Consider the following 25,376-nt stretch of genomic DNA (forward strand, 5'->3'; position numbering starts at 1 on the left):
GCCCATGTCAGCCTCCCAGATTGCAGGGATTACAGGTGTGAGCCACCGTGCCTAGCCAGGAATTACCATTTGATAGGTGCAGTATTTCTGTTTGGGACAGTGAAAAAGTACTGGACATGGATGATGGTGATGGTTGCACAACTATGAATATGCTTAATGCCACTGAACTGTGTACTTAAAAATGGTTAAACTGGTAAATTGTTGTGTCCACTTTGGCACATTAAAAAAAAGGAGAAATAAAATTTAAAAATAGGCCAGGCATGGTGGCTCACACCTGTAATCCCAGCAATTTGGGAGGCCGAGGTGGGTGGATCACCTGAGGTGAGGAGTTTGAGACCAGTGTGGCCAACAGGGTGAAACCCCATCTCTACTAAAAATACAAAATTAACCAGATGTGGTGGCGCATGTCTGTAATCCCAGCTACTGGGGAGGCTGAGGCAGGAAAATCGCTTGAACCTGGGAGGCGGAGGTTGCAGTGAACCGAGATTGCATCATTGCACTCCAGTCTGGGCAACAAGAGCGAAACTCCATCTCATAAATAAATAAATAAATAAATAAATAAATAAAGATATAAATAAATGAATAACATTAAAATTTTTTTCATGAAGGTTTGCATCTCACAAGCCCTATATTTCCCTACAGTCGTAAATCTCAGTACTTTCTCATATTTTTATGAAGACACTAAGAAGTATTGAAACCCTCTTGTAGCTTTCGAAACTGAAATTTGCTCAATGGCTAATTAATTAATTTCTATGTATGTGTATTTTTAGAATGTGGTTATATTAGAAACTAATTCACCAGATTATGTGCAGTATTTTTATTTGAACGGCCCCAAATTGGCCATGTACCCACTACATGCCAGGCACTGGATCGGGCTCTGAGAATGCAGAGATGACAGAGTTCAGTCTTCACTTTCAAGGTACTCAGAGCCTAATGGGAAAGACAGGCCAGTCATCATCCTCCAAAGATGAGATCTGATACCCTCCTCTGCTTTTCAGTGGTGGCTGCAGCTCTCCCTCTTTCCACATGCTTGCCTAACTGTCCTGTGCTTGTCGGGAAACCCCATTCCTTACTCATCCAACTGGAAAGGAGCCCCAGATGCTCCCTGTAGCCTTGTGCCTGCTCTGTTGTTGACTCTGTAGCTAGTGGAAGACCTGTGACCACCACAAAGGGACCATCATCCAGATGTTGGATAATGTCAAAACCTTGATTTTATTTTGGTATTCATTTAGAATGGGAGAAAAAGGGAATGAGAGAGAGAGAACAGGTTCTCAAGACCTAAAAATACTGATTTACAAGTTCCAGTAAATATTCTGATGTGTACTTATCCAGCAATACAAGCATTTCATTTCCGTGAAAGTGACGATGGTACTTGAGGGGTTTGGCACTGAAAGCAGAGAGTAGAAAGATGATTGGAGTCAGAGGATCTAGAGTAAGATCCAGAGAGGATTCGTGATTTGCCTGAGGTCAAATGGCTTGTTATCTGTAGCTTGAAATAAGGGCAGTGACCTTTGCAGAACTTCCCTTCCTCCCAGCAGTGCTCATCGTATTTCTTTCAGCTGATCACGTGCTAACTGACTGATTAAAATTTTCTCCAAGAAGCAGAAAAGGGAAATAATATAAGTAGATCAGTTTGTTGATTGGCTAACAGCTCTGATGAAAGAGTGAGCTTATAAAGCACTTTAAAGAATAGCTTTTTAAATCAGAACCAATTAAGGAAAGCCCGTCTAAATTACCAAAAAATACATAGTAGTTTTAAAGAATGTAAATGTATGTATTATGCTTTTAGGAAACTCAATACACGTATTCTGTGCAGGGCATTAGAAATGTTGAATCTGTTTCTCCTAGGTTTTAAAAGATTTTTTTGCCCATGTTTAAATTAGGTTACCTGGATGCAGAGTACCTAAGCCAAATTGTTTACTGCCCTCCAGAAGTCTTTATTGAGTTACGGCGTAAGGAACTTTAGTAATATGACTGATAGAGGAAACATCCTTTAAATCCACCTCTCCATTACATGAAAAGCTCTATTTGAAAGTGGCATCTACTGTATTACCCAACATTCCTTTTATTTTTCTTCTTAAATTTAGCTCAAGTAAAGCTTTGTCTCTTGTATGTAAATATTGCCTTTGGTCAGACAGAATACTCAGTTGCCTAACGTCTTTTCCCCCTCGCAGAAAAAGTGTAAAGAAGATTCCACACACAATATCTAGCTTGTATTGGTACCTAATAGTAACTACTCCCTCTATTCATCTCACCATCTCCTTTTTTTTTTTTTTTTTTTTTTAAATTGAGACGGAGTTTTGCTCTTGTTGCCCAGGCTGGGGTGCAATGGTGGGATCTCGGCTCACTGCAACCTCCGCCTCCCAGTTTTAAGCAATTCTCCTGTCTCAGCCTTCCGAGTAGCTAGGAGTACTAGCTGAGATTACAGGCGCATGCCACCATGTCTGGCTAATTTTTGTATTTTTAGTAGAGACAGGAGTTCATCATCTTGGTGAGGCTGGTCCTGAACTCCTGACCTCAGGTGATCCGCCTGCCTCAGCGTCCTAAAGTGCTGGGATTACAGGAACGAGCCACCGCGCCCGGCCCTTCTTTTTTGTTTTGTCCTATCTCTTGGTACATTACTACTACTACTAGTACTGCTCTGACTAGTACTAATAACTATTACTAGTCATCATCATCCTAGTAGTAGTAGTAGTGATAATAATAGTTTACTTTTTTGGTAAACTACTTCAGATTATTTTGTAATTAGGTAAGATTATAAAGGAAAGTGCGGGTTATTTATATATGTCTGTAAACAGGTGCTTTGAAATTATTTGAATGGTTCAAACCTACTTTTTTCTCTTCAACAATGTAAACATTTCCCCTATAGTCTGGTTTACACTTTTGCTTTGGGATGAGGTTCACTGAGTATCAAGAACCTTTAAATCTGTTTCTCTCCTGAGCTACTACAAAATCTAAATTATTAATTAAATTTTGGGGGTTTTTGGAGTGTCTGAGGATTACATTTCTATACTTTTCTCTTTTGTCATGGTTGTGAAAAAAGTCATTAAGGCTTGGAATCCTGTGATTTTTCTTTTGTGCCCAGTTGGAGTCATGAACACAGCCCTCCCTGTACAGGCCTGCTGAGCCAAGCAGGTGCTAGAAGGCATGGGGGGCATCATGACCCCCTCCACCTCACACACATATTGCCTCCAGAAAGGGGGTTCATCTTGGGCTACTCACATAGCCCCGTGGAATCCATGCTGAAAAGCAGACTCCCCAAAGTCTACTTTAACATCCAAAAATGAAGTCAAGCCTCAGTTGACATTCACTCATCAGTGAGGGGAAGGAAGAAGGGGCAGATGGATGCTCTCTCCCTACCAGAAATTGGCTCTGACAGGCGGGCGTTTCAAGGGGACTTAGCAGTTGTTCTGATCCCAGTCTGTTAATAGCAGGAATTGCTGTAAGTAATGTCTAGAATCATCTGCTTGGGGGACTTAGGGATTTGCAGAGGGGAAAACAGAATTTAATTTTTAAAAAAGAACTATTTAATTTAAAGAACAAATTCTCCCATGAACTAATTGACTCCCAGCTGGTCCTTTCTGGATCCAGGACTGTACATTGGGTACCAGCCAAATAATTAGTATCTTGTAAGAACTGTAAATTATTGTCACTTAAAAAAACACACACACACACATTCACCATCAGTTCTCTTCCGCTCCCCCCTCCCCAACTTATATGCAAAGCCATGGAGGACTTTGGTGACAGAATTTGCGTTTTGTCCTGCAGCCTACTTGGAGGAGATCCAGTCGGTCCGTCGCCATACCAACAGCATGCTGGAAGGCACCAAGAACCGGCACCCACCCATCGTGGTCCACTGTAGTGCTGGGGTAGGAAGGACCGGCGTGCTCATTCTTTCTGAGCTGATGATCTACTGCTTGGAGCATAACGAAGTGAGTCATTCTGGGCTTCTCTCCGGATACTCCACCTTGGGGACAAGTCTACACCCTTGCCAAACCTTTGCCCGCGCCCTTGCCTTTTCAGTGGTTAATTTCCTCTCTCCCGACCAGAGTTTTCCAGGCTCCTGGTTCCTAGTTTGACTCTGACATTTACAGTCCTCCTTATCTTTTTGCCCTCCCACTGCTCCGTGTAGATATCCAGATAAAAGAGGAGAAATGAGGGCGTGCAATAGAAAACACTTAGAAAATGTGATCTTAGTCGGCATCTACTTCCAGAAGTCTTTGGCATTTTGCAGATAGCCTGGTTTCATTGTGGGTAATTTTCCATGGTGAGTTATTTGACCCCATATAGTTTAGATGCGTCTTGTATTTCTAGGATGTGTTCTGGCATAAATCCTAGGTGAAGATGTGTCTACTTGGAAAATGTTTTTCATTCTTCAGAGTGAGGTTTGGGGGATTGTTTGCTTATCTAGTCTGGTAGTTGTGTGGTGTAGCGGAGCAGAGGAGATACTTAGAGCATGCAAACATCCCCGTCTTTGCATCGGCTGATCGCCCTACCCCTTCTTCCTACAGAAGTGGGGTGCTGCTGAGCCTGTGCACACAAGGTACATGGCATCCCTTTGCTGCTGTAGGATTACGGAGTTACACTGAGAGACTTTGAATTTTGTGTAGGTGAGACAAACAGCAGTCAAAAGCTAAGGAATAGTTCTTCTACCTTCTAGCTACCTGGGACATTAGAATTTTTAAGGGCTTTTGCCTGCCATACCAGCCAAGTAGAGGAGCCATGCACATGTCACTCCTCCTGTTTCACAGAAGAGGAAACTGAGGCCCGGAAGTAATTATGTGATTCGTCTAGTGCCGTGTGGCTCTTACGCAGTGGTACTGAAGCCAGAAGCAAGGCCTTCTGTGTCTGAGTCCGGAGTTATTTCCTGTCTTCACTCTGCCTCCAAACGCTGTATAAGATTTGGTTCTTACTCAGTTTTCAAATTATATGGCTTGAAAAAGTAAAGGAAACTTGTGGTTTGGTAGTTCTTAAATTATAGAATGATTTGTTGCAATTCTGTGGAGGAATTTATATGATAATATACTATTTATTCAATAGCATGAATCGTTTGAAAATCAGATTAAATATGAAGTTTGTCATATTGAGTCTTCCAGGAAAACAACAAATGCTAAACTTAGACATTAAACTTTCTGCCTGTGAAATGATAATTTTGAGAATCTTCTAGTCTGTCCATGGGAATGAATGTTTGTGCCGCTAAAAATTGGAAAAGGGGCAATCCGAACTGTAGCCTAATGTTAGAAAAACATAAAACAAAGCTTGAGCGAAATGCTCATCATGGAATCAGTTGAGACTACATAACAGAAATGTCATTGCCCTCTGAGTTTGTACCATTTTGTCCACATAGGATTTTTTTATTGTTCGCCTCTCTATTCCTCTCACTACTAGAGGTCTCTAGAAATTTCTAGAACAATGAGTAACCTGCCCACGGAGTCTCAATCCATCCATTGCTAGGAAGACAAAATAAGATGAGGTAGAATCAGTGTGTGCATGGCTTGAGGGCCTCATCATCACCTCCCCCACCTAATTGTCCTTTCCTTCCCTTCATATCACTTTTGTCACCAAATTCCCCGCTTGTTTTCTTTTTTTTTCTTTTTTTTTTGAGAAAGGATTTTGCTGTGTTGCCCAAGCTGGTCTCAAACTCCTGGGCTCAAGCAGTCCTCCCACCTCGGTCTCCCGAGTTGATGGGATTACAGCTGTGAGCCTGGCCACTCCCCTTCTTTCCCCGTTCCCTGTGCTCTGCTCCCCACTTCCCCTTTTCAACTCAAGAAGCCATTCTGTCTTGTCTGACATTAAAAACTATTCTGAGCTCTTTGGAGACCCGTCAAAGGCTGAGCCTCAGTGAGGCTATGACATGGGGGCTCACTGAACACCAGATGTTATTGGACCAGCAGAGCACAGACAAGGCATATCAAAGCCAGAACGGTTTGGAGTGAGGGATTCGGCCATTGTGGCCTCCTGTGGACTTGGTGAAGGCTCAGAATGGTTAAATGCTCTATGGTGTGTCCAAACATAGCGGATTTCCTCAGTGCCCAACTGCATGCCAGAACATTCTTTGCTGGGACGTGGTCAATCCAAAAAGAACTTCTGTTCCCATTGATATTCAAAGATAGCAAGATGACTCATATTCTTCACTTCACTTCCCCTAGCACAAATATAGCCAGTCTTATCTGTCCTATTTCCCATGGTTGCTATTGGTAGATGGTTGGGGGAAAAAAATGCTCTACTTTTGTTCTGATACTGTTTCAGGCCTGGCTAGTAAGATCCAAGCCCCTATTTCAGGAGAAGAGTAGACCATGTTTAGTTTGTTTGTTTTTCAAGCAAAGATTTTAACAAATATATATTAAATTGTGGGTCCCATTTTTCTCCTGTCGAAACTCTCCTGCCTTCTTTCCACAGCTTCTGGATTTAACATACTTTATATTTTAGTCTGTAATTCTTGCAGTTTTAATTCTGTCAGTGAAACGACCTTTCTTTTTCCTGGACTTGTCCCTCTCAGTCTTATTCTAAACACAGAAAAGTTGAGCAGAAACGATGAAACGCAGACACTTACAATGAGGTTGGTAGCTGTGCGGTGGGGAGTGGGGACAACTGTCCCAGGCTGCTCTGGGAAGCCTCCCTGTGGCCCAGTGCTTTTGGTCACTGAGTGTTAGCTGAGACATTTTAAGGTGCATAGAGTTTTTCAGAAAGCATTCGTTTTATGGTCTGCAGTACACTCTCTCAGTCCTCTGGATGTAGCTGTCTGTTCCAGCTACAGCTAATTACAAAAACTTAGGATCTCAGTAGCCAAAAGGGCAGATGTCTTGATCTTGCTGCTTTTCTGAATAAGTTATACCTCCTTCATAAAGTGAGGAGGAGAAAATGTCTTCTAGACAAGACTGAGCAAGTGTCAACTGCTTTGTGCTTCCTTGGCTTGGGGACAGTTAAGAGCAGAGCCTGTGGGAGTGAATGAATCTTTAAGCCAGCTGGGACCCTTTCATTGAAGACCAGGAGAACTTTCTTTGTCATGTCCCCAGACTTCTCCATATCAGACAATATACTGTCATTTAGGCTCGGTCCTACAGGTAATTGAGATGGGGATGATGGTAGAGGAGGAGGAGGAGGATGTGGTGGTGGAGGAGGTGGTGATGGTGACAACATTGAAAATAATATCTTAACAGCTAGCTTGTGTCTAGTGTTTGCCATGTATACGCACTATTCTAAAGCCTTATAGTATTAACACAAGTAGCCTTTGCAGTGACACTGTGCACCAAGTCCTGTTAGTACCTGTATTAGTCCATGCTCACACTGCTATAAAGAACTACCTGAGACTGGGTCATTTATGAAGGAAAGAGGTTTAGTTGACTCACAATTCTGCAGGCTGTACAGGAAGCATGGCTGGGAGGCCTCAGGAAACTTACAATCATAGTGGAAAGGTGAAGGGGAAGTAAGCATGTCTTCACATGATAGCAGAAGAGAGAGAGCAAAGGGGGAAGTTAAAACATACTTTTAAACAACCAGATCTCATGAGAATTCCCTGTCACAAGAACAGCAAGAGGGAAATCTGCCCCCATGTTCCAGTCACCTCCCACCAGGTCCCTCCCCCAAAACTGGAGATTATCATTCCACATGAGATTTGGGTGGAGACACAGAGCCAAGACCATGTCAGTATCCTTACATAACAGAAGAGAAACTGAGTCATAGGTAAATGAAGTAATGTGCCCGCTTCCCACAGCCAAGAAGTGGTAGAGCTGAGATTCAGCAGATGAAGCCTTACTTAGAGCCTGTGCTCTGAACACCAGTGTGATCCTGCCTCCCGACTAAAACCTTTGCTAGGCAGGGGAGCGGAACAGCCTTATTCTCTCTATTCTTTTAACTTCAGTGCCCAACCACAGAGTAATCCTCATCAAACATGAAATTAAGTTCATTATTAGGTGGCTCTAGATCACATCTCATGATACTGGTCACTTTGCAATATAATTTAGGCAGAGACCTACTTGTTACCATCAGAAGCTTATAACCTAGATTCTGTATTTTGATTCATAGTTCGAAGATTCACATGCCTTTTTTTTCTTTTCTTACTAGGCAGGGACTTGACTTTGTCCGTTTGCACCACTGTGATTACACCACTGCACTCTAGCCCAGGCTACGTCACAAGTTTGTGATGTGCATTCCTTAGTTGGTGTTGAACAAGAGTGACTGATGGCACGTGTCATGTCATAACTATACACAGTTTGGAAATAGCTGAAATTATTTTTCAAGGTTCAAAGGTTACAAAGTCAAGCATACAGCTGAGTTTTTATTATTTTCTTTTAAACACTTGCTTAGCCCTTGAAAACTTCCTGGGTGCCATCATTTGCCCGGGGTTAAGAGCTCCCAGAGCACAGTGAGTGTGCTGAGGCCACCATGGCCTCCACAGCTCGGGGGTGCTCCAGCCGTATGTGTCCTGGCTGGTCCAGGAGGATGGACGTGGTGAAGGTGAGGGGAGAGGACACTGTGATGGCCTCTGGTCTGCTCAAGTATCCATGACACTGTATTAATTTCCTTTCATTAATGATAATATATATCATTGTATATACTATCAAATAATTCACACATAGGCAATCTCATTTAATACTCAAAATGTTCTCATTTAAGACTCAGGGCCAGGCACACTGGCTCATACCCATAATGCTAAGACTTTTAGAGGCCAAAGCTGGAGGATTGCTTGAGCTCAGGAGTTTGAGACCAGCCTGGGCAACACAGTGAGACCTCGTTTCTACACAAAATTTTAAAAATTAGCCAGGTGTGGTGTGCCACATCTATAGTTCCAGCTACTCAGGAGGCTGAAGTGGGAGGATTGCTTGAGCCTAGGAGGTTGATGTTGCAATGAGTTACGATTGCACCACTGCACTCTAGCCTGGGCGACAGATCAAGACCCTGTCTCAAAAAAGGTGTTCTCGGCCAGGCACCGTGGCTCATGCCTGTAATCCCAGCACTTTGGGAGGCCGAGGTGGGCGGATCATGAGGTCAGGAGTTTGAGACCAGCCTGACCAACATGCTGAAACCTCATCTCTACTAAAAATAATTAAAAAAAAAAATTAGGCTGGCGTGGTGGCGCGTGCCTCAGCAACTCAGAAGGCTGAGGCAGGAGAATCACTTGAACCTGGGAGGCAGAGGTTGCAGTGAGCAGAGATCAAGCCACTGCATTCCAGCCTGGGCAACAGAGGGAGACTCCGTCCCAAAAAAAAAAAAAAAAAAAAGTTCTCAGTTAAAGGCTTTTACTCCAAGTAGGACTGGTGTTCAGAAATGGTGCTTTGACATTTTAAAGGTTCACACTTAAATTATCTCACTTGATCATGACCACAGTCCTGTGAGATTATAATTGCATTAGCAACATTTATTAATGTTAATAAAGGAATAATGAAGCCAGGTGCGGTGGCTCACGCCTGTAATCCCAGCACTTTGGGAGGCCAAAGCAGGTGGATCACCAGAGGTCAGGAGTTCAGGACCACCCTGGCCAACATGATGAAACCCTGTCTCTACTAAAATTACAAAAAATTAGCCAGGTGTGGTGGTGCACACCTGTAATCCCAGCTACTCTGGGGGCTGAGGCAGGAGACTCTCTTGAACCTGGGAGGCAGAGGTTGCAGTGAGCCGAGATCATACCACTAACCTCCAGCCTGGGCAACAAGAGTGAAACTCTGTCTCAAAAAAAAAAAGGAATAATGAGTAATATTTATTAAGCACTCACTGTGCACTAAGTGCTTGATATGTGTTTCATCATTTGATCCCATGAGGCAGATGTTATTTCATACCCCATGTTATTGCTGAGGAAATGTCACTAACTAGGGCAAGGCCACACTTCTGTTAGAGGAAAGCATTATTATCCTGATTTTACAGATGAGGAAACTAAGACCCTGAGATGTCTTAAATCCTGTCATTGGGTTGTGGTGGAGTTGAGAGTACCAGTCAGGTCTCACTCCAGCCTTTATGTTTTATCCAGCAGACTAGTCTGTATTTAAAATAATACACCAGGACAGGTGTGGTGGCCCACGCCTGTAACCCCAGCACTTTGGGAGACTCAGGTAGGAGGACTGCTTGAGCCCAGGAGTTGAAGGCTGCAGTGAACTATGACTGTGCCACTGCATTCCAGCCTGGGTGACACAGCAAGACCCTCTCAGAAAATTTGAAATTAAATAAAAATAAAATATTCCACCAGTGACACATGATGACCAGGTTCTCCAGTTGCTGGTATAAACTGTTTGACACGTAAAACCCAGCCGGGGCAGAGTCCCTTGCTTTCTCTTATACCCGGGCATGGGCAGTGGGTGAGTGCTTCCTGAATGAGGGAATGAGGAATGCTCTAAGGGAAGCCTTCTGTCTCAGGACCTTGTGCTTTCTCTCTTTTCTTGCAGAAGGTGGAAGTGCCCATGATGCTGAGGCTCCTCAGGGAGCAGAGGATGTTCATGATCCAGACCATCGCTCAGTACAAGTTTGTCTACCAAGTCCTCATCCAGTTCCTCCAAAACTCCAGACTCATTTAATCCCCCCAGTCCAGCTCCTGGAGGAGGGACCCAGCTGGATCGTGCAGGAGAGTCACCTCCAGACAACATCTGCTCCCCCCGCGGGGGTGCAGGTGGCTGGCAGCAAGCAGGCTCTCTGAAGATAATAGCCAAGATTATTCACACATGCCGTGTATTATTTTATATGAGATAATTTATTTTTTTCCCCTTTGGAATAACTTTTGTGAATTATTATAATGCAGTTTTCTTAATAATATAGTACTTTTCATTCGAACCACATTTTGACTGATCTGCATATATATGTCAGTAGGTAAGGTTGCCTGCTGGATCATTTTGGGGACAGAGGCATGAGGGAGCACATCTCTTGTGAAGTTGCAGCCGGATTTGTAACCAGCCCTGAAATTCATCAGCTTAATTCATTCATCATTCATTACTTATATCCAAAGCAAAGATGGTAAGAAAAATAATTCATCCTGAAATATAAAGAAAAGGGTCTGAAGGAACAAGCACGATTCTCTTATATTTTGGGACTCATGAGCCTTGATAGACAGTTTCCTCTCTTCCTCATTTCTGCCCCTCATCCTCAGTAATCTCCTCTCCCCAACACCTCCCCCACCAACTTCCCCCCAAGCCTGAGTTAAAGACAGAACAGCTAAAGACAGTGCTGCCTTTACAGTGCAGTAACTGCCATCTTTGGGGCCGAAAGAGAAGCTCTGTGTTGCACTTTGCTTGACCACCCCTTATTCTGGGCTCTGGAGTTTGTGTTTCCCTGCTGGGGACTGTACCCTGGGTATTTGTTGCTACCTCTCCTGTTTGCTCAGTAGGACCCTGTCTGGTGGCATTGAGGCTCTGGACCAGGCCATCTGTGCAGTTAAGACTCTATCCTGATTGAGAGAGAATAGCAGACCTAGAAAGTGAAAGGAGTTGGGCAGGGCCTTTGAGGATTGTGTTGTTCAGGCAGGGCCTTGATGATCATTGTTTTTTATTTACATGAGATGTGTGTGCTGGACAGAGACCCGAAAGTTGAGGTCACTAAGTCATTGGAAAGGTCATCAAGGAAACAGATGGGGAAGCTGATTTATGGGAACTATATGGCATTTAGCTACGTAACAGGGGTCCTGGCCAGGAAACACATCAAATTTGACCCCCACTGTGCTGGTATCATCTTCAGGCTTTGGCCTGCAAGATCAGAATTAATCCTACTCAGGACCCCATAGTCCAAACTTGGGGCCACTTGATGAACGATGGTAGAATTGTAGAATTGTCATTGGCAAAACCCTGTGCTGCTTTCCTTTTCTTCATAAAATCCACTGTCTGGTCAGTTATCTTCACGTGGAAGCCCAGTTCTTAGTTTCTTCCTGTGGCTTCATTGGTCAGTGTCCTTCTGAATTTCCAAGGTTGGTACACAATAAATCATGTTTTGTACATTTTTCCTCTTACTGCATTTTGGGGGATTTATCATTCTATGTCTACTTTTTCTTGAGTACAACTTTGATATGCACCTTTTTCTTGAGTACAATTTGATATGTTGTTACGTGGTGATAGGAAGTCAGAGGGCGTGCTCTTCCTGGTTGATTTGATGCCACATCTTCCTTGTCTTTTCAGCTCGGGGAAAAGGCAGCAGTGGAGGAAGGCATATGGAACGCCCACAGTGATCAGTGCAAAGAACAAACCTGCAATTTAAAAACTGTAGTCAACTAGGCACGGTGGTTCACACCTGTAAATCCCAGCACTTTGAAAGGCCAAGGCGGGCAGATTGCTTGAGCTAAGGAGTTCAAGACCAGCCTGAGCAACATGATGAAACCCCGTCTCTACAAAAAGTACAAAAATTAGCCAGGCGTGGTGGTTTGCCCTTGTAGTCCCAGCTGCTCAGGAGGCTGAGGCCGGGGGATCACCTCATTCAAAGAATTTGAGACTGCAGTGAGCCATGATCTTGCCACTGCAGTCCAGCCTGGGCTACAGAGAGACCCTGCCTCCAAAAAAAAGGAAAAAAGGTTGTCAAGGAAAACTACATGTAGTAGAAAGGAAAATTTAATTGCAGGGGTTTTTTTCTTAGAGTTGACTGCTGTGAGAGTTCCATATGCCTTTCTTCATTGCTGCTTTTGTCCCCCCGAGTTAAAAAGATGAAGGAGTGGCATCAAATCAACCAGAAAAAGTAGACCTTTGTGACATCCCATCACCACATGCCAACAGGTTGCATATTCCCCATTAAGTTCTTTGGAATACGAATCCTCTTTTCAACCTGGCCAGGTGTTGTGGTGGCTGTACTCTGTAGTTAGACTCAGAATATCTGGGGATGGAGGGCTTCCTCTCTGTCTGCTGCTTCAAGGTCTGAAGACTCAGTGAAGGAGTATAACCTGCTGATCTTTGTAGATTCTAGAGTTTCATCGTATATCCTGGGAAGAAAACCATTAGTATTACATGTATTTTCAGTGGAACAGAGCTTATAACCCTTATTATAAGAAGCTCATCAATAGCAAAAAGGTATTTGTGTCCTTTTCTTGGAGGTTTTTCCATCCTTGGGATTTCTACTGTTAGGGATGTTTTAGCAAGTGGTCTCAGTTACTGGTTTATTGCATGATGAACAACATCAGTATTTATCTTTTATCTCTAAGCCCCAAGGTGGGCACTGTTAGAATGTCTCATGTGGACAGCATATAGATCTGGTGTGTCTTTGAGGACATCAGAGCTCATGGGCTTTCTTGAAATTCATCCATTGTCCCTGCCGTATGCTACGGGAATATTCATTAGTGTACAAAATGCAGGGAGGAAGTAGATTTAATATTCAACTTTCTAGCCAAAGTTTATATTGAAACCCAAAAGAAAACATTTAAGAGTTGTTCCACATATTTCACTTTTAAAAACAAATGCCTTTGGTTCTTTAGCACATTTTGCATTCCTTTTCACATCTCCAATAAATGCCAGCATATCTCCTATTAAATTAGCAGCAGCCATTTAAAGTCCTTTCAGTGGCATCTGCATAATAATTGCCCAGAGATGCTTTATATCTGGGAAGCAAGCCAAGGAATAAACCTTGAAGCAAAGTGTATTAAATTAGTTATCTAGTTAGAGCTTTTGGAATGATTTCCTGATGATGTATCAAGTCTAAAGCTAGAGCTGTCAGTGTCTATTGCTGCAGTTTGGATTTGAAGGGAGAAAATTAAAAATGGAGGAAAAAAAAGTTACCATCTCACAACAAAGCCATCAAACATTTCCCAGCCGCTGTGTTCGAGGTTTTCCAATGGAACTGTTTGGTTTCTTTCATCTGTACTCATTTGGATACATTGACCCGAGGTATTCATCCTTGTTTACTGTGGTCCCTGAATCATGGGGGCTGAATCTGATGTCTTCATCCTTAAGACGAGATGAGCCTGCTGGCTCAGTTGAGGAATGTCCTGCTGAGGTTTCTTTGGTTTCCTTGGGTTCTAAGGATATACTGGATATATCACCTTTTAGCAAGAGTCTCTGGTAGCATTTACAGATAGCATAGACATTAGTATGCACTTCTTTCCCCAGATACGAAGTAGAGGAGGATTTAGCTGCATGAAAAAAGGATGTTAAACATTGATTACACAGGAGTAAAGATGAATGAGCCGCTCTATTCAGTCGGAGCTAACCAATAAGATCAGGGAAGGTAAAAGCACCTATATGGAATATTTTGAATCATAAGCTTTTGAAGAGCTTAAATTGAGAGAATTTTACTTTTAATTTTGTAGATTGAAGAGAGGAACCACTTTTTAAAATTATAACGAAACTGCCATTGTTTTCCCAAGAGTCACTTGGCTATCTCTGGCCCCCTCTTTCATCAGCCTGAAGAGAGGGTCTATGTAGACTGCTGTGGGCCTTGTAGGACTTGACCACGGCTTACACCTACTTAACCTTTATCCTGCCTTCTTTCAGCTTGTGCTTTTCAGTTGTAAACTCCAGCGGGTACACCAGGCTGGCCTTTTCATCTGGCTGATTATTTTTCCAGCTTAATATAGATTGACCCATATGAAATTTCCAATAATGGATCATATTTTCTGCGAACAGACAGTGTTCGCATGGATCACCTATATCTTCCCCCGATACAGTGTAGATCCCAACACCAGATGTCATTTCTCCAGAGCAGTGCTAATGAACACAAAAGGTGTACCCTGGGTGGGCCGGCTCTTTTCGTGAACTTGCTGCCCTGCTCATAGGGATCCTTGCATCACTTGGTGAATGGGCCATCTCCTGGGACATGGAAGTCGCAGAGGTAGATAGTGCACTGCAGTTTCTCTTAAGCCGGATTGGCCATCAGGCACATCACCTTGCAGTTTTTAGCTGCTGTCCTTTCCCTATGAGCAGTCTGTATTAACTGACCTCAGCCTACTTGTTACATGACGTATGGGTCCCAAAAGTGTCCTTTGTCAAAAAGCAGAATGTGCTTTCTAGTCTCTCTTTCCCCATCTAATGGTACATTTGATGGTGAAGATGAGTACAGTTGACCACCCCTATCTGTGGGTTCCACATCCCTATATTCAACCAAGTACAGATTGAAAAATATTTGGGGAAGAGGGGAAACCCACAAAGTTCCAAAAAGCAAAAGTTGAATTTGCCACATGCTGAATACTACATTGAATTCATGCAAATGAAGTGATGTGTAGGCATCGACTTAGGTATTGTAAGTAATCTAGAGATGATTTAAAGTATACAAGAGATGTGCATAGGTTATATGCAAATACTGCGTCATTTTATATAAAAGACTTGAGCATCCATGATATTCTGGTATTCGCAGAGGGTCCTTGATTGCCCCCTTTGGTAAAGGACAACTGTTTCATTACTGATTTTCATTTGGGGAAGATCTGTTAATCCCTTGAGGTGGGGGGTTGAGGGGTAGAGGGTACAGGGCATTCTAGGATGTGTGCCAGGGAGCACGTATTCAAGGGATGGGATTGGGTCAGACCTGTGTTCTTCCTCAGTATCAGAAATAACTCTATGGAGCTCCTAGAATAAGAAATTTCTGGAAGCACTACATAATTACTGTTGGGCTCTTAGGGTAGCCATTTTTGGGAATTTAGCGTTTCCATGTTTTACCAACAATTATTCTGCTGCTGTGTTTTATTGTTTTGCCAATGGGTTTTGAGACACTCATCATGCTCTTATTTAGTGATTTCTTTTCATGAGCAGAGCAACAGCTCATCCAGCATGGTTTCCAAATGGAGAAATTCAGGTCTTTCATAGAAATCGCACAAATTTTCCAATGGCCTACAGCTTTATGGTTGGCAAACTAGTTGGCCCTATAGGGTGGCAATAAAGCTGTAAGATATTAAACTGCATTTGATACTTCTCTTGAATGCTGAGCAAGGAAGCAAAATAGTTCTTGTCTTTACTTAAGCTTCTTAGACATTTTGGGGCAAAGGACCTTACAGATGGCATCTGTTGAAAGTAACAGCAACATGTCAGGGAGAAACATGGGGGAAATCTCGTCAAATTCTGCTATCTCAAATGTGTCGTCCAGAAGTCAGTGTTATTCAGGGGGCCCTGTGAAACTTGACCACCAGCTTGCCCCATCAACACTCAGCCTTTATCCTACCTGCTCTCAGCTTTTGTGTTTCTGTTAGAAACTCAGATAGGTAAGTATTTTTATTCAGCAGACTACCTTTCTTAATCTTTCCAGCTTAATGTAGCTGCATCTTCTTTCTCAAGGCCAAGCTGAGATATTCCCTATTAAAATGTCCATGAGCCTAGCATTGAGTATCTGGCATCCATCAATTTCATAGACTGGAAAATGATTGTTTGGTGCAGTAAAGAGGAGGATGTGTATCAGTTCCTACTGTTTGGAGCTTTGTTTAGCCTTCCCATTTTAAAAATAAATTCAAGGACATTGAGTTACAAGGCAGAAGGGCTGGAGCTACTGGGCAGCCTGAGTGTGACAAGCATTTGTATAGAAAGTCATTGCTCCTTCTGCCACACTTTGGGCCATCAGGATCATTATTTCCCAAAAATGCCATAAACTTGCCCAAGAATTTCTATAAATGAGGAGCGGGAGAGGAAGGATTTCTGGATCAGTCCTGAAGTTGCTATCTAAAAGTTCTCTGTTTCACAAATAATTTTCTGAACTCTGTAATGCCTCTGCTACCCCCTACCTCCCTTTCTGTAATGTCAGCGTGATGGGAACCACCAAGTGGCATGCTAGGGAAACCCTGCGGCAGTGTTGGAGTCTATTTCACCCTAGCTCATGGTTTTAAACTGTCTTCACTGTTGAGGTAGAGCTTGATGAATGTCATGGATTGTGATGCGTGATTTATCATATTTGCCTGGATTTGCTGCTCAAAAGCACCATCTTCCCTCACCTGCCACTGGCAGCCTTTCCTTGCCTTACTTGTTAGCAGAGCATTCTGCTTACCCATGTGGCTCCTGCATTTCTTGATTCTTCTCCCCTGTGATCTCAGAGGTGCTGCAGAGCACACTCTCCTTTAGAGCAGGTCATGTTTATATTCAGGCCACAAAACTGGGATGTACATGCAGTGACTTTGGTGTTCCTTGTCTTGTTCAGGGGAACGGGTGGGATTGTTGTGTGCTGTCACCCTCTTCATTCCATGAGCACCTTGTTCACTTAGGGTCTGCTGCCTTTTCTTTTTTTTTTCTTTTTGAGATAGAGTCTCGCTCCTGTTGTGCAGGCTGGAGTACAGCCTCCTAAGTAGCTGGGATTACAGGTGTGCGCCACCACACCCGGCTAATTTTTGTATTTTTAGTAGAGACAAGGTTTCGCCATGTTGGCCAGGCTGGTCTCAAACTCCAGACCTCGAGAAGACCCCCCTCGGCCTCCCAAAGTGCTGGGATTACAGGTGTGAGCCACCGCACCCAGTCTCTGCTACCTTTTCATATTTCCCCATCTGCTTTATGGATCAACTCTCAACAGTACACTTTTTCTTTCCTTTACCTACCTTATGAGTGCAACCCAGATGAAAGAGTTAAACCTCATCAGAGAATCATTGCCTTAAACCTCTCTAAAATATGTAATTAGGGAATCTTACTGTAATTTTTTAAAAATTGCTTGTATAGTTTCAAAGAATAAGATCTGGCAAATGACCAGATGTGGTGGCTCACACCTGTAATCAAACCAGCACTTTGGGAGGCTGAGGCAGGCAGATCACCTGAGGTCAGAAGTTCAAGACCAGTCTGGCCAACATGGTGAAACCCTGTCTCTACTAAAAATTAAAAAATTTAAAAAAAACTAGCCAGGCATGGTGGCACATGCCTGTAGTCTCAGCTACTCAGGAGGCTGAGCCAGGAGAATCGCTTGAACCCGGAGGTGGAGGTTGCAGTGAGCTGAGATCATGCCACTGCACTCCAGCCTGGGCAACAGAGTGAGAATTTGTCTCAAAAAAAAAAAAAAAAAAAAAAGATCTGGCAGATGAAAATAACCTGAATGAAAATAGCCAGAAAACTCAGCAAGCAGGAAGCTTCCTTTCTCACCCTTTTGCTCCCTTGCTGATAGAATCAGTCACTTACTATTAGAAGAAATGAAAGAAGCTCTGTTTAAAACAATGATGACAGCAGTACTTAATATTTATTTCAAGGTGAACTTATATAGATTGAGAGAGGCTACATTTGGCAGAGTGATGTGTAGGAAGACCCATTTGTTTCTCGCTTCTCCCTGCAAGGAGAATGTTTTCTTATAGCCTCTTCACACAGACTGGCCATTGTAGTGAAACAGGTGGTAAACCCGCCCAGAAACATTTTATCTGTTTTCACTTATCTAGGAAGGGGTAAGATTAGCTGGTCATCCAAAATCTGTATGTAAGCTATCTTCATTTTCTTCCCCAACCTTCTCCTCGTGGGAAACACAAATGCCATCTCATCTGACAAAAGGTTTTAGAGGATAAAGCTGAAAAGATTGGATTGGGATCTTTTTGTGGCTTGGGGCGGAGCCTTTTGCTAAAATCTCAAGAATGCTGCTTTGAGTTTAGCTAGGGTGACTCTCAGAGCTGGAGTGCCTGGCGTTCTCAGCATTTCTCAGGGGCCTCCCACCTCTCACAACTGCAGTGTTAGCTAATATATACCTTGAGCATAGAACTGAATGGTGTAATTCAGAGCCATTTTTTTTTTTCAACTTGAACATTGTACAATTTTACTGCAATTTCCTTCCAACTTTCTTGCCACTGTTTGGAATCTTAAAAATTCATTAGCCTTCTCCTTTCTGACATAAAGTTACACTTCATCAGAGATGAGTTCCTATGTATGTCCTTTGTTCCTTCAATAGCTAATTAATGTGCTTGAGGATACTTCAGTGGGAAAAAGGTCTAAATATGCAGATTACTAATAAACGTGTAACCTTATGTAACTTGTGTTACATCAAATAACAAGCTAATCTAGTTTGTTTCACTGGACTAGGCTTGTGCTCCCTACTTCAGTATTTTGATGCTTTCCTTGCTCTTTGTTTCACAAAATATTGTGAATTTTGGTATCAAACAATGTCATTCAAAACAAATGACATTTATTAGGTTTCATTTTGAAACAATGTACAGGCAAGTCCCCAACTTAGAAACCGGTTTGTTCTTACGGTTCTTGGGCCAGCCCATAGGAGCCCACTGACCTCCACCACAGCCCAAATGGAGGGCTGTGTTAGTCAGATGTGGTTGGCTTTTGTGGGCTGACCCAGATGTTTAATCACCATCTTTTCTGTTGTTGCCGTAAGAAATGCATTCCAGGTTGGGACTTGGGATCCTGAGAGCACATTCTCCCCCTGTGGTGGCCACTTGCCACCTTGCAAGATGGAAGCCCAGTCTCCTTACTACCAAAGTGTAGTTGTAAGCAGAGAGAGGGCTGAGATGTTTATAGGACATTCTCTAAGCTGGGGAGTGTTTTTATCAATATTCATGTCAACTGTACTTTGGTATAGACTTCCTATCAATTTAATAATACGAAAAGCCTAAAATAAAACTATGCATGCTATTCTATGTGCTATTTTATATCAGTAAATAAGCTTATGCTTGCCAGTTGTATACACAGTTATGAGGTGTATAGAACTGACTTTGACAGTATTTTTTGCACTGTTTCCTATCTGTTTTTATAAAGTCTTATTTAGATATTGAACCTTGTTGATGTTCTCACTGCCCTTGTGCTTGCTATAAAATGTTTCATATGTGCCTTTACAAATGTGAGATCTTTGTTCTAACCTTTTTTTGTAAAAGATATCTATTGATTTCCATATGCAATAAACCTTTTTTTCAGAGAAAAGAGTTACATCTTCTCTTTTCTGTACTGTATATGTTTGCATTAGTTCAAAGTGCCTGGGAAGACCTGCATGCTTTGTTTTCTAAAGCCCATTTACTGCTACCCACTTTTTAGTGATGTATAACCTTATCATACTGAAGATTTAGTTTGAAATTCCCAAGGTTGTCACTGTTAGAAGAAACCTGAAAGGGGTGATCACTAGGCAAGTGGAGTGAAGAATACATAGAAATAGGTCTTTCTCACAAATGCAGCAATAAGCCTTGTTAAGTTCCAAGCCCCTCCTTACTCCTCCTCCACTGTCATTTACTCAGGTACCAAACTGTTGATGTGGAAAAGGCAGGCATCAACCAGGCTGCTGTAGAAAATCCAAATTCTTACTTTTGCCTTTCAGTTTTATAACAGCTCAACTTGTCTCTAGGTTTAAAGGTGGCTGTCCTGTCCAGACTTTCAGCCAATAACTGCCATAGCACATACACGGTGAACCCCTCGTATGTGGGTAGATGCTTTATGTGTCCTTGGTAAGTAACAGAAAAATATAACAACTTCTCCCAGTAACACATTGACTACCCCCACGACTATACAAGCGGTCATTGAACTACCAGAGATCCCAACTAGTTTGACATCAAAAAAATGAGAATACTGGAAGCCACTCTGGGGTGAAAGGATATGGCAAGTAAATCTCATTAAACATACACTTAATTCTCTATGGTGACTGTAGCAACAAAGCAATTACAATTATTGAAAGAAAGGCTACATAATGTTAAAAAAGATGATAATAGACAAAATAGGCCAATGAAAATGGAAGTAAATCGGGTAGAATGGCAGGAGAACAGATACACTAATTCGTTTTCTCTTTTGTGAGCTGAGCAAATAGAACCAGTTTCTTTTCTTTGGTTGATAAACAGAAAAAGTAGAGGTTTATTATATAATTGAGAGATAAAACAGTAACCTAGTAGACGTATCTGTCTCCAAATATACTGTTAGCAGAGCTGGGGAAGAAAATTTTTAAAAAGAAAGAAACAGAATAATTCCCCACAAAACTAAAGATAAATATTAGAAACAGCAACGTGCACACACAAATATGCAATAAGATTACAATACCAGAACCAAATATGGCTATTTTATGTGATTTTACCTCTTATTTTCTTCAATGAAAATAAATGGGAAAAACTTGCCAGATTTACTAGTTAAGAAACATAATGGGGGAAAAAAAACTCAGCTAAAGAAAACAAACATCTAACAAAAAGAATAAATGAAACTTGTATAAACACAGCAAAACTCCTTCTGAGGTAAAACTTAGATGAATTAATAAACTTGTCACATTCTTGAATAGGAAGACTCATGAAGAGGCTAGTTCTCTGTATATCACTGACTCCAGTGCAAGTCCAATAAAAAATCACAACACCAGAACAATTCAGGGGAACCCAGAAGGATTAGCCTTAGTATATACTAAAAGCTTTGCAGCACAACAATGTAAAAGAGTATTTTACTGGCACCAGAATAGATCAATAGAATGAAATACTGCAGAAATAAACCAAAGTTTTAGAGAAATGATCATGGTGCTCTTCCAAATCAGCATGGGAAAATAAATAATTCAACAAGTAATTCAATAAATGAAAATTAAAATGTATTAAGGAGTACCATGGGATATTTTATTGTTTTTATTTATTTGAGACTGGGTCTCGCTCTGTTGCCCACGCTGGAGTGCAGTGGCATGATCTCGGCTTACTGAACCCTGTGCCCCCTGGGTGCAGGTGATCCTCCCACCTCAGCCTCCAGAGTAGCTGGGACTACAGGCGTGCACCACCATGCCCAGCTAATTTTTGTATTTTTTATAGAGATGAGATTTTGCCATGTTGCACAGGCTCATCCTGAACTCCTGGGCTCAAGTGATCAGCCCACCTCGGACTCCCAAAGTGCTGGAATTACGGGCATGAGCCCGTGTGCTTGGCCTGTATATCTTATTAAACAATTCTGCCAGGTGCGGTGACTCACGCCTATAATCCCAGCACTTTGCAAGGCCAAGGCGGGTGGATCACAAGGTCAGGAGTTTGAGACCAGCCTGACCAACATGGTGAAACCCCGTCTCCACTAAAAACATAAAAATTAGCCAGGCGTGGTGGTATGTGCCTGTAACCCCAGCTACTCAGGAGGCTGAGGCAGGAGAATCGCTTGAACCCGGGAGACGGAGGTTGCAGTGAGCCGAGATTGAGCCATTGCACTCCAGCCTGGGCGACAGAGCGAGACTCAGTCTTAAAAAAAAAAAAAATTCTAGCTAGATCAAAGATTTAAATACAAATTAATATTACTTTTTATAATAAACCAGTAATAGTTTTCTTCACTTAAAGATGAAAACAATCTGCCTTTGTACAGCAAGTGTCATGAAAAATAAAGTTAATGGACAACTAAAGTAAAAATATTTTTAATATATGACAAGGAGCTAATACCCTAATATATACCGAGCTCAGAAGTTATTATGAAAGACATTAACAAATAGCAAAACAATCAATGACCATGTGGTATCACAGAAAAATTTGGAATTTCATATCAAGGGTGATAGGAGCCTCTTTTGTTTTAGTGAAACAATCCTTTTTTTTTTTTTTTTTGAGACAGAGTCTCGCTCTGTCGCCCAGGCAAGAGTGAAGTGGCATGATCTCCGCTCACTGCAAGCTCCACCTCCTGGGTTCAGGCCATTCTCCTGCCTCAGCCTCCCAAGTAGCTGGGGCTACAGGCTCCCGCCACCATGCCCGGCTAATTTTTTGTATTTTCAGTAGAGACAGGGTTTCACCGTGTTAGCCAGGATGGTCTCGATCTCCTGACCCTGTGATCCACCCGCCTCGGCCGCCCAAAGTGCTGGGATTACAGGCGTGAGGCACCGTGGCCGGCCATAGTGAGACAATTGTTAGTGGGCCCCTAGATAGCTTCAGGATGGGGGCGGGTCTTCCGAAAGACTAAGACTTGATTAGGAGCTTAGAACTTTCAGCTCTATCCCCAACCTCTGGAAAGAAAGCGATCCTAGAGATTGAGTCAGTTTCAATGGTTCATCAATCAATCATGCCTATGTAATGGAACTGCCATAAAACCCTCTGACCAATAGTATTCAGAGAGCTTCTGAGTTGGTGAATACATCCACATGCCAGGAGGGTGGCATACCACAATTCCATGAGACCGGAAGCTTCTGTGCTCAGGATCCTTCCGAACTTCACCCTATGTACCTCTTCATCAGCCTATTCATTTGTCCTTTTTATGATAAACCAGTAATAGAAAGTAAAGTGTTTTCTAGAGTTTTGTGAGCCATTCTAGCAAATTAATGAACATAAAATAAGGGAGGAGGTTGTGGGAACCCCTTGACTTTGTAGCCAAGTCAGACAGAAGTATGGTTAACCTGGGAACCTGATACTTGTAACTGGCATCTGAAGTGAGGGCAGTCTTGTGGGACTTAGCCCAGATGGGAACCACCATGCGAATTTGAAGAGTGCATTAAAGTAGGATGTATCCATGCCCATCAAAAGAAAACCCTTCCAGCATCAGAAGATAAATGGAATCAACAGCAGATACCCTCATGTGCTCACCTAGGTGGCCCCCTAGGCCCATGAAATGAGTGGACATGGCGGGGACAGGCTGCAACAATGCAGAGATAGACTCAATCTAGACATATTCCTGTTGCACCCTCTGAGAAACAAAATGCCAGTAAGGGCTGTTTTGGGTGGGGTAGGGGCCCTGCACTTAGCTCACAAGTCAGGCTAATGCCAGTAGGCCCAGGAGGCTACAACTGGGTCCTGAGAGAAATCAACACTGACTCCGGACTGGGATTTGCTTACCCAATGGTAGATGCAAGTATGCTCAGAATGCTACAAAAGAATCAGAAGATAGTGCACCTATTCCAGACCAAGGGACACACTTTGCAGCCCACCATGTCCTCCAGTGGGAAGAAATATCTCAGCAAATGGGCACTTTGTGTTGCATATTACCCTCAGAGAAATGGCTTAATAGAGAATTGGAACAGGCAGTTGAAATATTTACTGTCTAAAATTGGGGGAGATAGAGGCAGGAAGGGCTGGCTTCCATGCCTTCACAAGTGTGTGCTCACACAAAATAAGGGGGGCCTAAGGGAGTGTCCCCACTGGAGAGAGTCCTGTTTTCCTGGTGAACCTGGGGCAGAGGGGTTGGGAAAGGGTGCTGGTATGACCACCATTCTTCCCAAGGAAAAGATTCTGGTATGACCACTTTTTTTTTTTTCCTTCCCTACATCATCTCACCTTTCTTCTTCCTATCTGATGCAGTGGTCCCAGGATCAGGGCTGCAACTACCAGTGCTGGAAGCAGGAATGATTTCTAAGCAAGAAACTGGAACTATTCTAAACCTTTATGTCAGAATTCCGAAGGGCCTGATGGGGCAGGTTAGGCCTTCATCCTATCTGGCAAAATCGGGGTTACCAGTGAATGCAGCTCTATGGCCTAGTGTCAGAAATAGCCCACTAGCTCTCTACCTATGGAATCCTACCCTACCCGAAGGGAGTAGACTGAAGAGGAGGCGTTCGTTAGACTGGTATTGCTGTCTGCAACCTAGACGAGCACAGAGGTGGAAGCTAATTAGGTTCCATATCCCCTAACGGTGAATGAACAAAGTTAGGGGATAAATGGAGAGGAGAAATAGCAGCTGAGGGCAGAGGAATGAGTAAATGAGTTATGTAACAGGGGAAATCCAGTATCGTGCTGACATCTTGAAAAAGGCTCAGAACAAGAGATGATACTGTCTCTTAGCTCAATTATACCAGAGGCCTGGAAGGGTGAAGACATATTGCCAAGATCACTCTCACCTATGGAACGTGACAAGCTCAACTGGAAGCCTGCACGCCTGAGTGCCTCAGCTAGGGAGACATTTTCATGCAATAGGATGACAGACTGGCTTATCAGTGACTACATGGGAAGCTAGAAATGTGCCAGTAAATATCATCCTTTTTTATGAGGAATCTGTGGTCAGAGACCAAAGGGTGTCCTTTAGTGTCACAGAAAGATACTTGGTCATTGTCCTCAGTTCCTGGGACACAGCTCCTAAAACCCTTGGAATTTCCTAAGTGACAGGAGTCTCTTTTGTTCTAATATGGCAACTCTTGGTGGGCCTCTAGGTAGCTTCAGGATGAGGGGTGACCTCCAGAAAGATCAAGCCTTAACTAGAAGCTTGGATTGTTCAGCCTCAAATCCCCAACCTGTGGGGAAGATAGAAGGGCTAGAGACTGAGTTAATCATCAGTGGCTAATGATTTCATTAAATGACTAATGATCATTTAAGTCATTAAATGATCAATGATTTAAACCCCCCACAATGGGGTTTGGAGGGCTTCTGAGTTGGTGTACACGTCCACGTGCCAGGAAGATGTCACATCCCAGCTCCATGAGGATGGAAGCTCCTGTACCCAAGACCCTTCCAGACCTTGCTCTATGTCCCTTTCATTTGCCTGTTCACTTGCATCCTTTATAATAAGCCAATAATAGGAAGTAAAATGTTTTCTGGACTCTGATAAGCCATTCTAGCAAATCATTGAACACGAAGGTGAGGGGATTGTGGGAACCCCCTCCACATCAGATAGAAACTGGGTAACCTGGGAGCCAGGCAAGGTGGTTCATGCCTGTAATCCAGCACTTTGGGAAGCCGAGGTGGGAGGATCTCTTTAGGCCAGGAGTTTGAG

General features: G+C 42.9%; 1 protein-coding gene across 1 annotated transcript in view; it reads left to right on the top strand.

Annotated features, from left to right (window-relative positions):
- The window catches only part of PTPN14 (protein tyrosine phosphatase non-receptor type 14), a 203,077-nt gene extending 183,385 nt beyond the window's left edge, over window positions 1–19,692 (top strand). Inside the window, exons 18-19 of the mRNA XM_050761587.1 lie at window positions 3,769–3,932; window positions 10,377–19,692. Of these exons, the coding sequence (XP_050617544.1) occupies window positions 3,769–3,932; window positions 10,377–10,505 (293 nt within the window). The 3' untranslated portion in view covers window positions 10,506–19,692. The remainder of the gene's footprint in view (window positions 1–3,768; window positions 3,933–10,376) is intronic.
- Window positions 19,693–25,376: the final 5,684 nt, after the last annotated feature.

The sequence above is a fragment of the Macaca thibetana genome, chromosome 1 (assembly GCF_024542745.1).
Source record: "Macaca thibetana thibetana isolate TM-01 chromosome 1, ASM2454274v1, whole genome shotgun sequence".
Classification (NCBI taxonomy): domain Eukaryota; kingdom Metazoa; phylum Chordata; class Mammalia; order Primates; family Cercopithecidae; genus Macaca; species Macaca thibetana.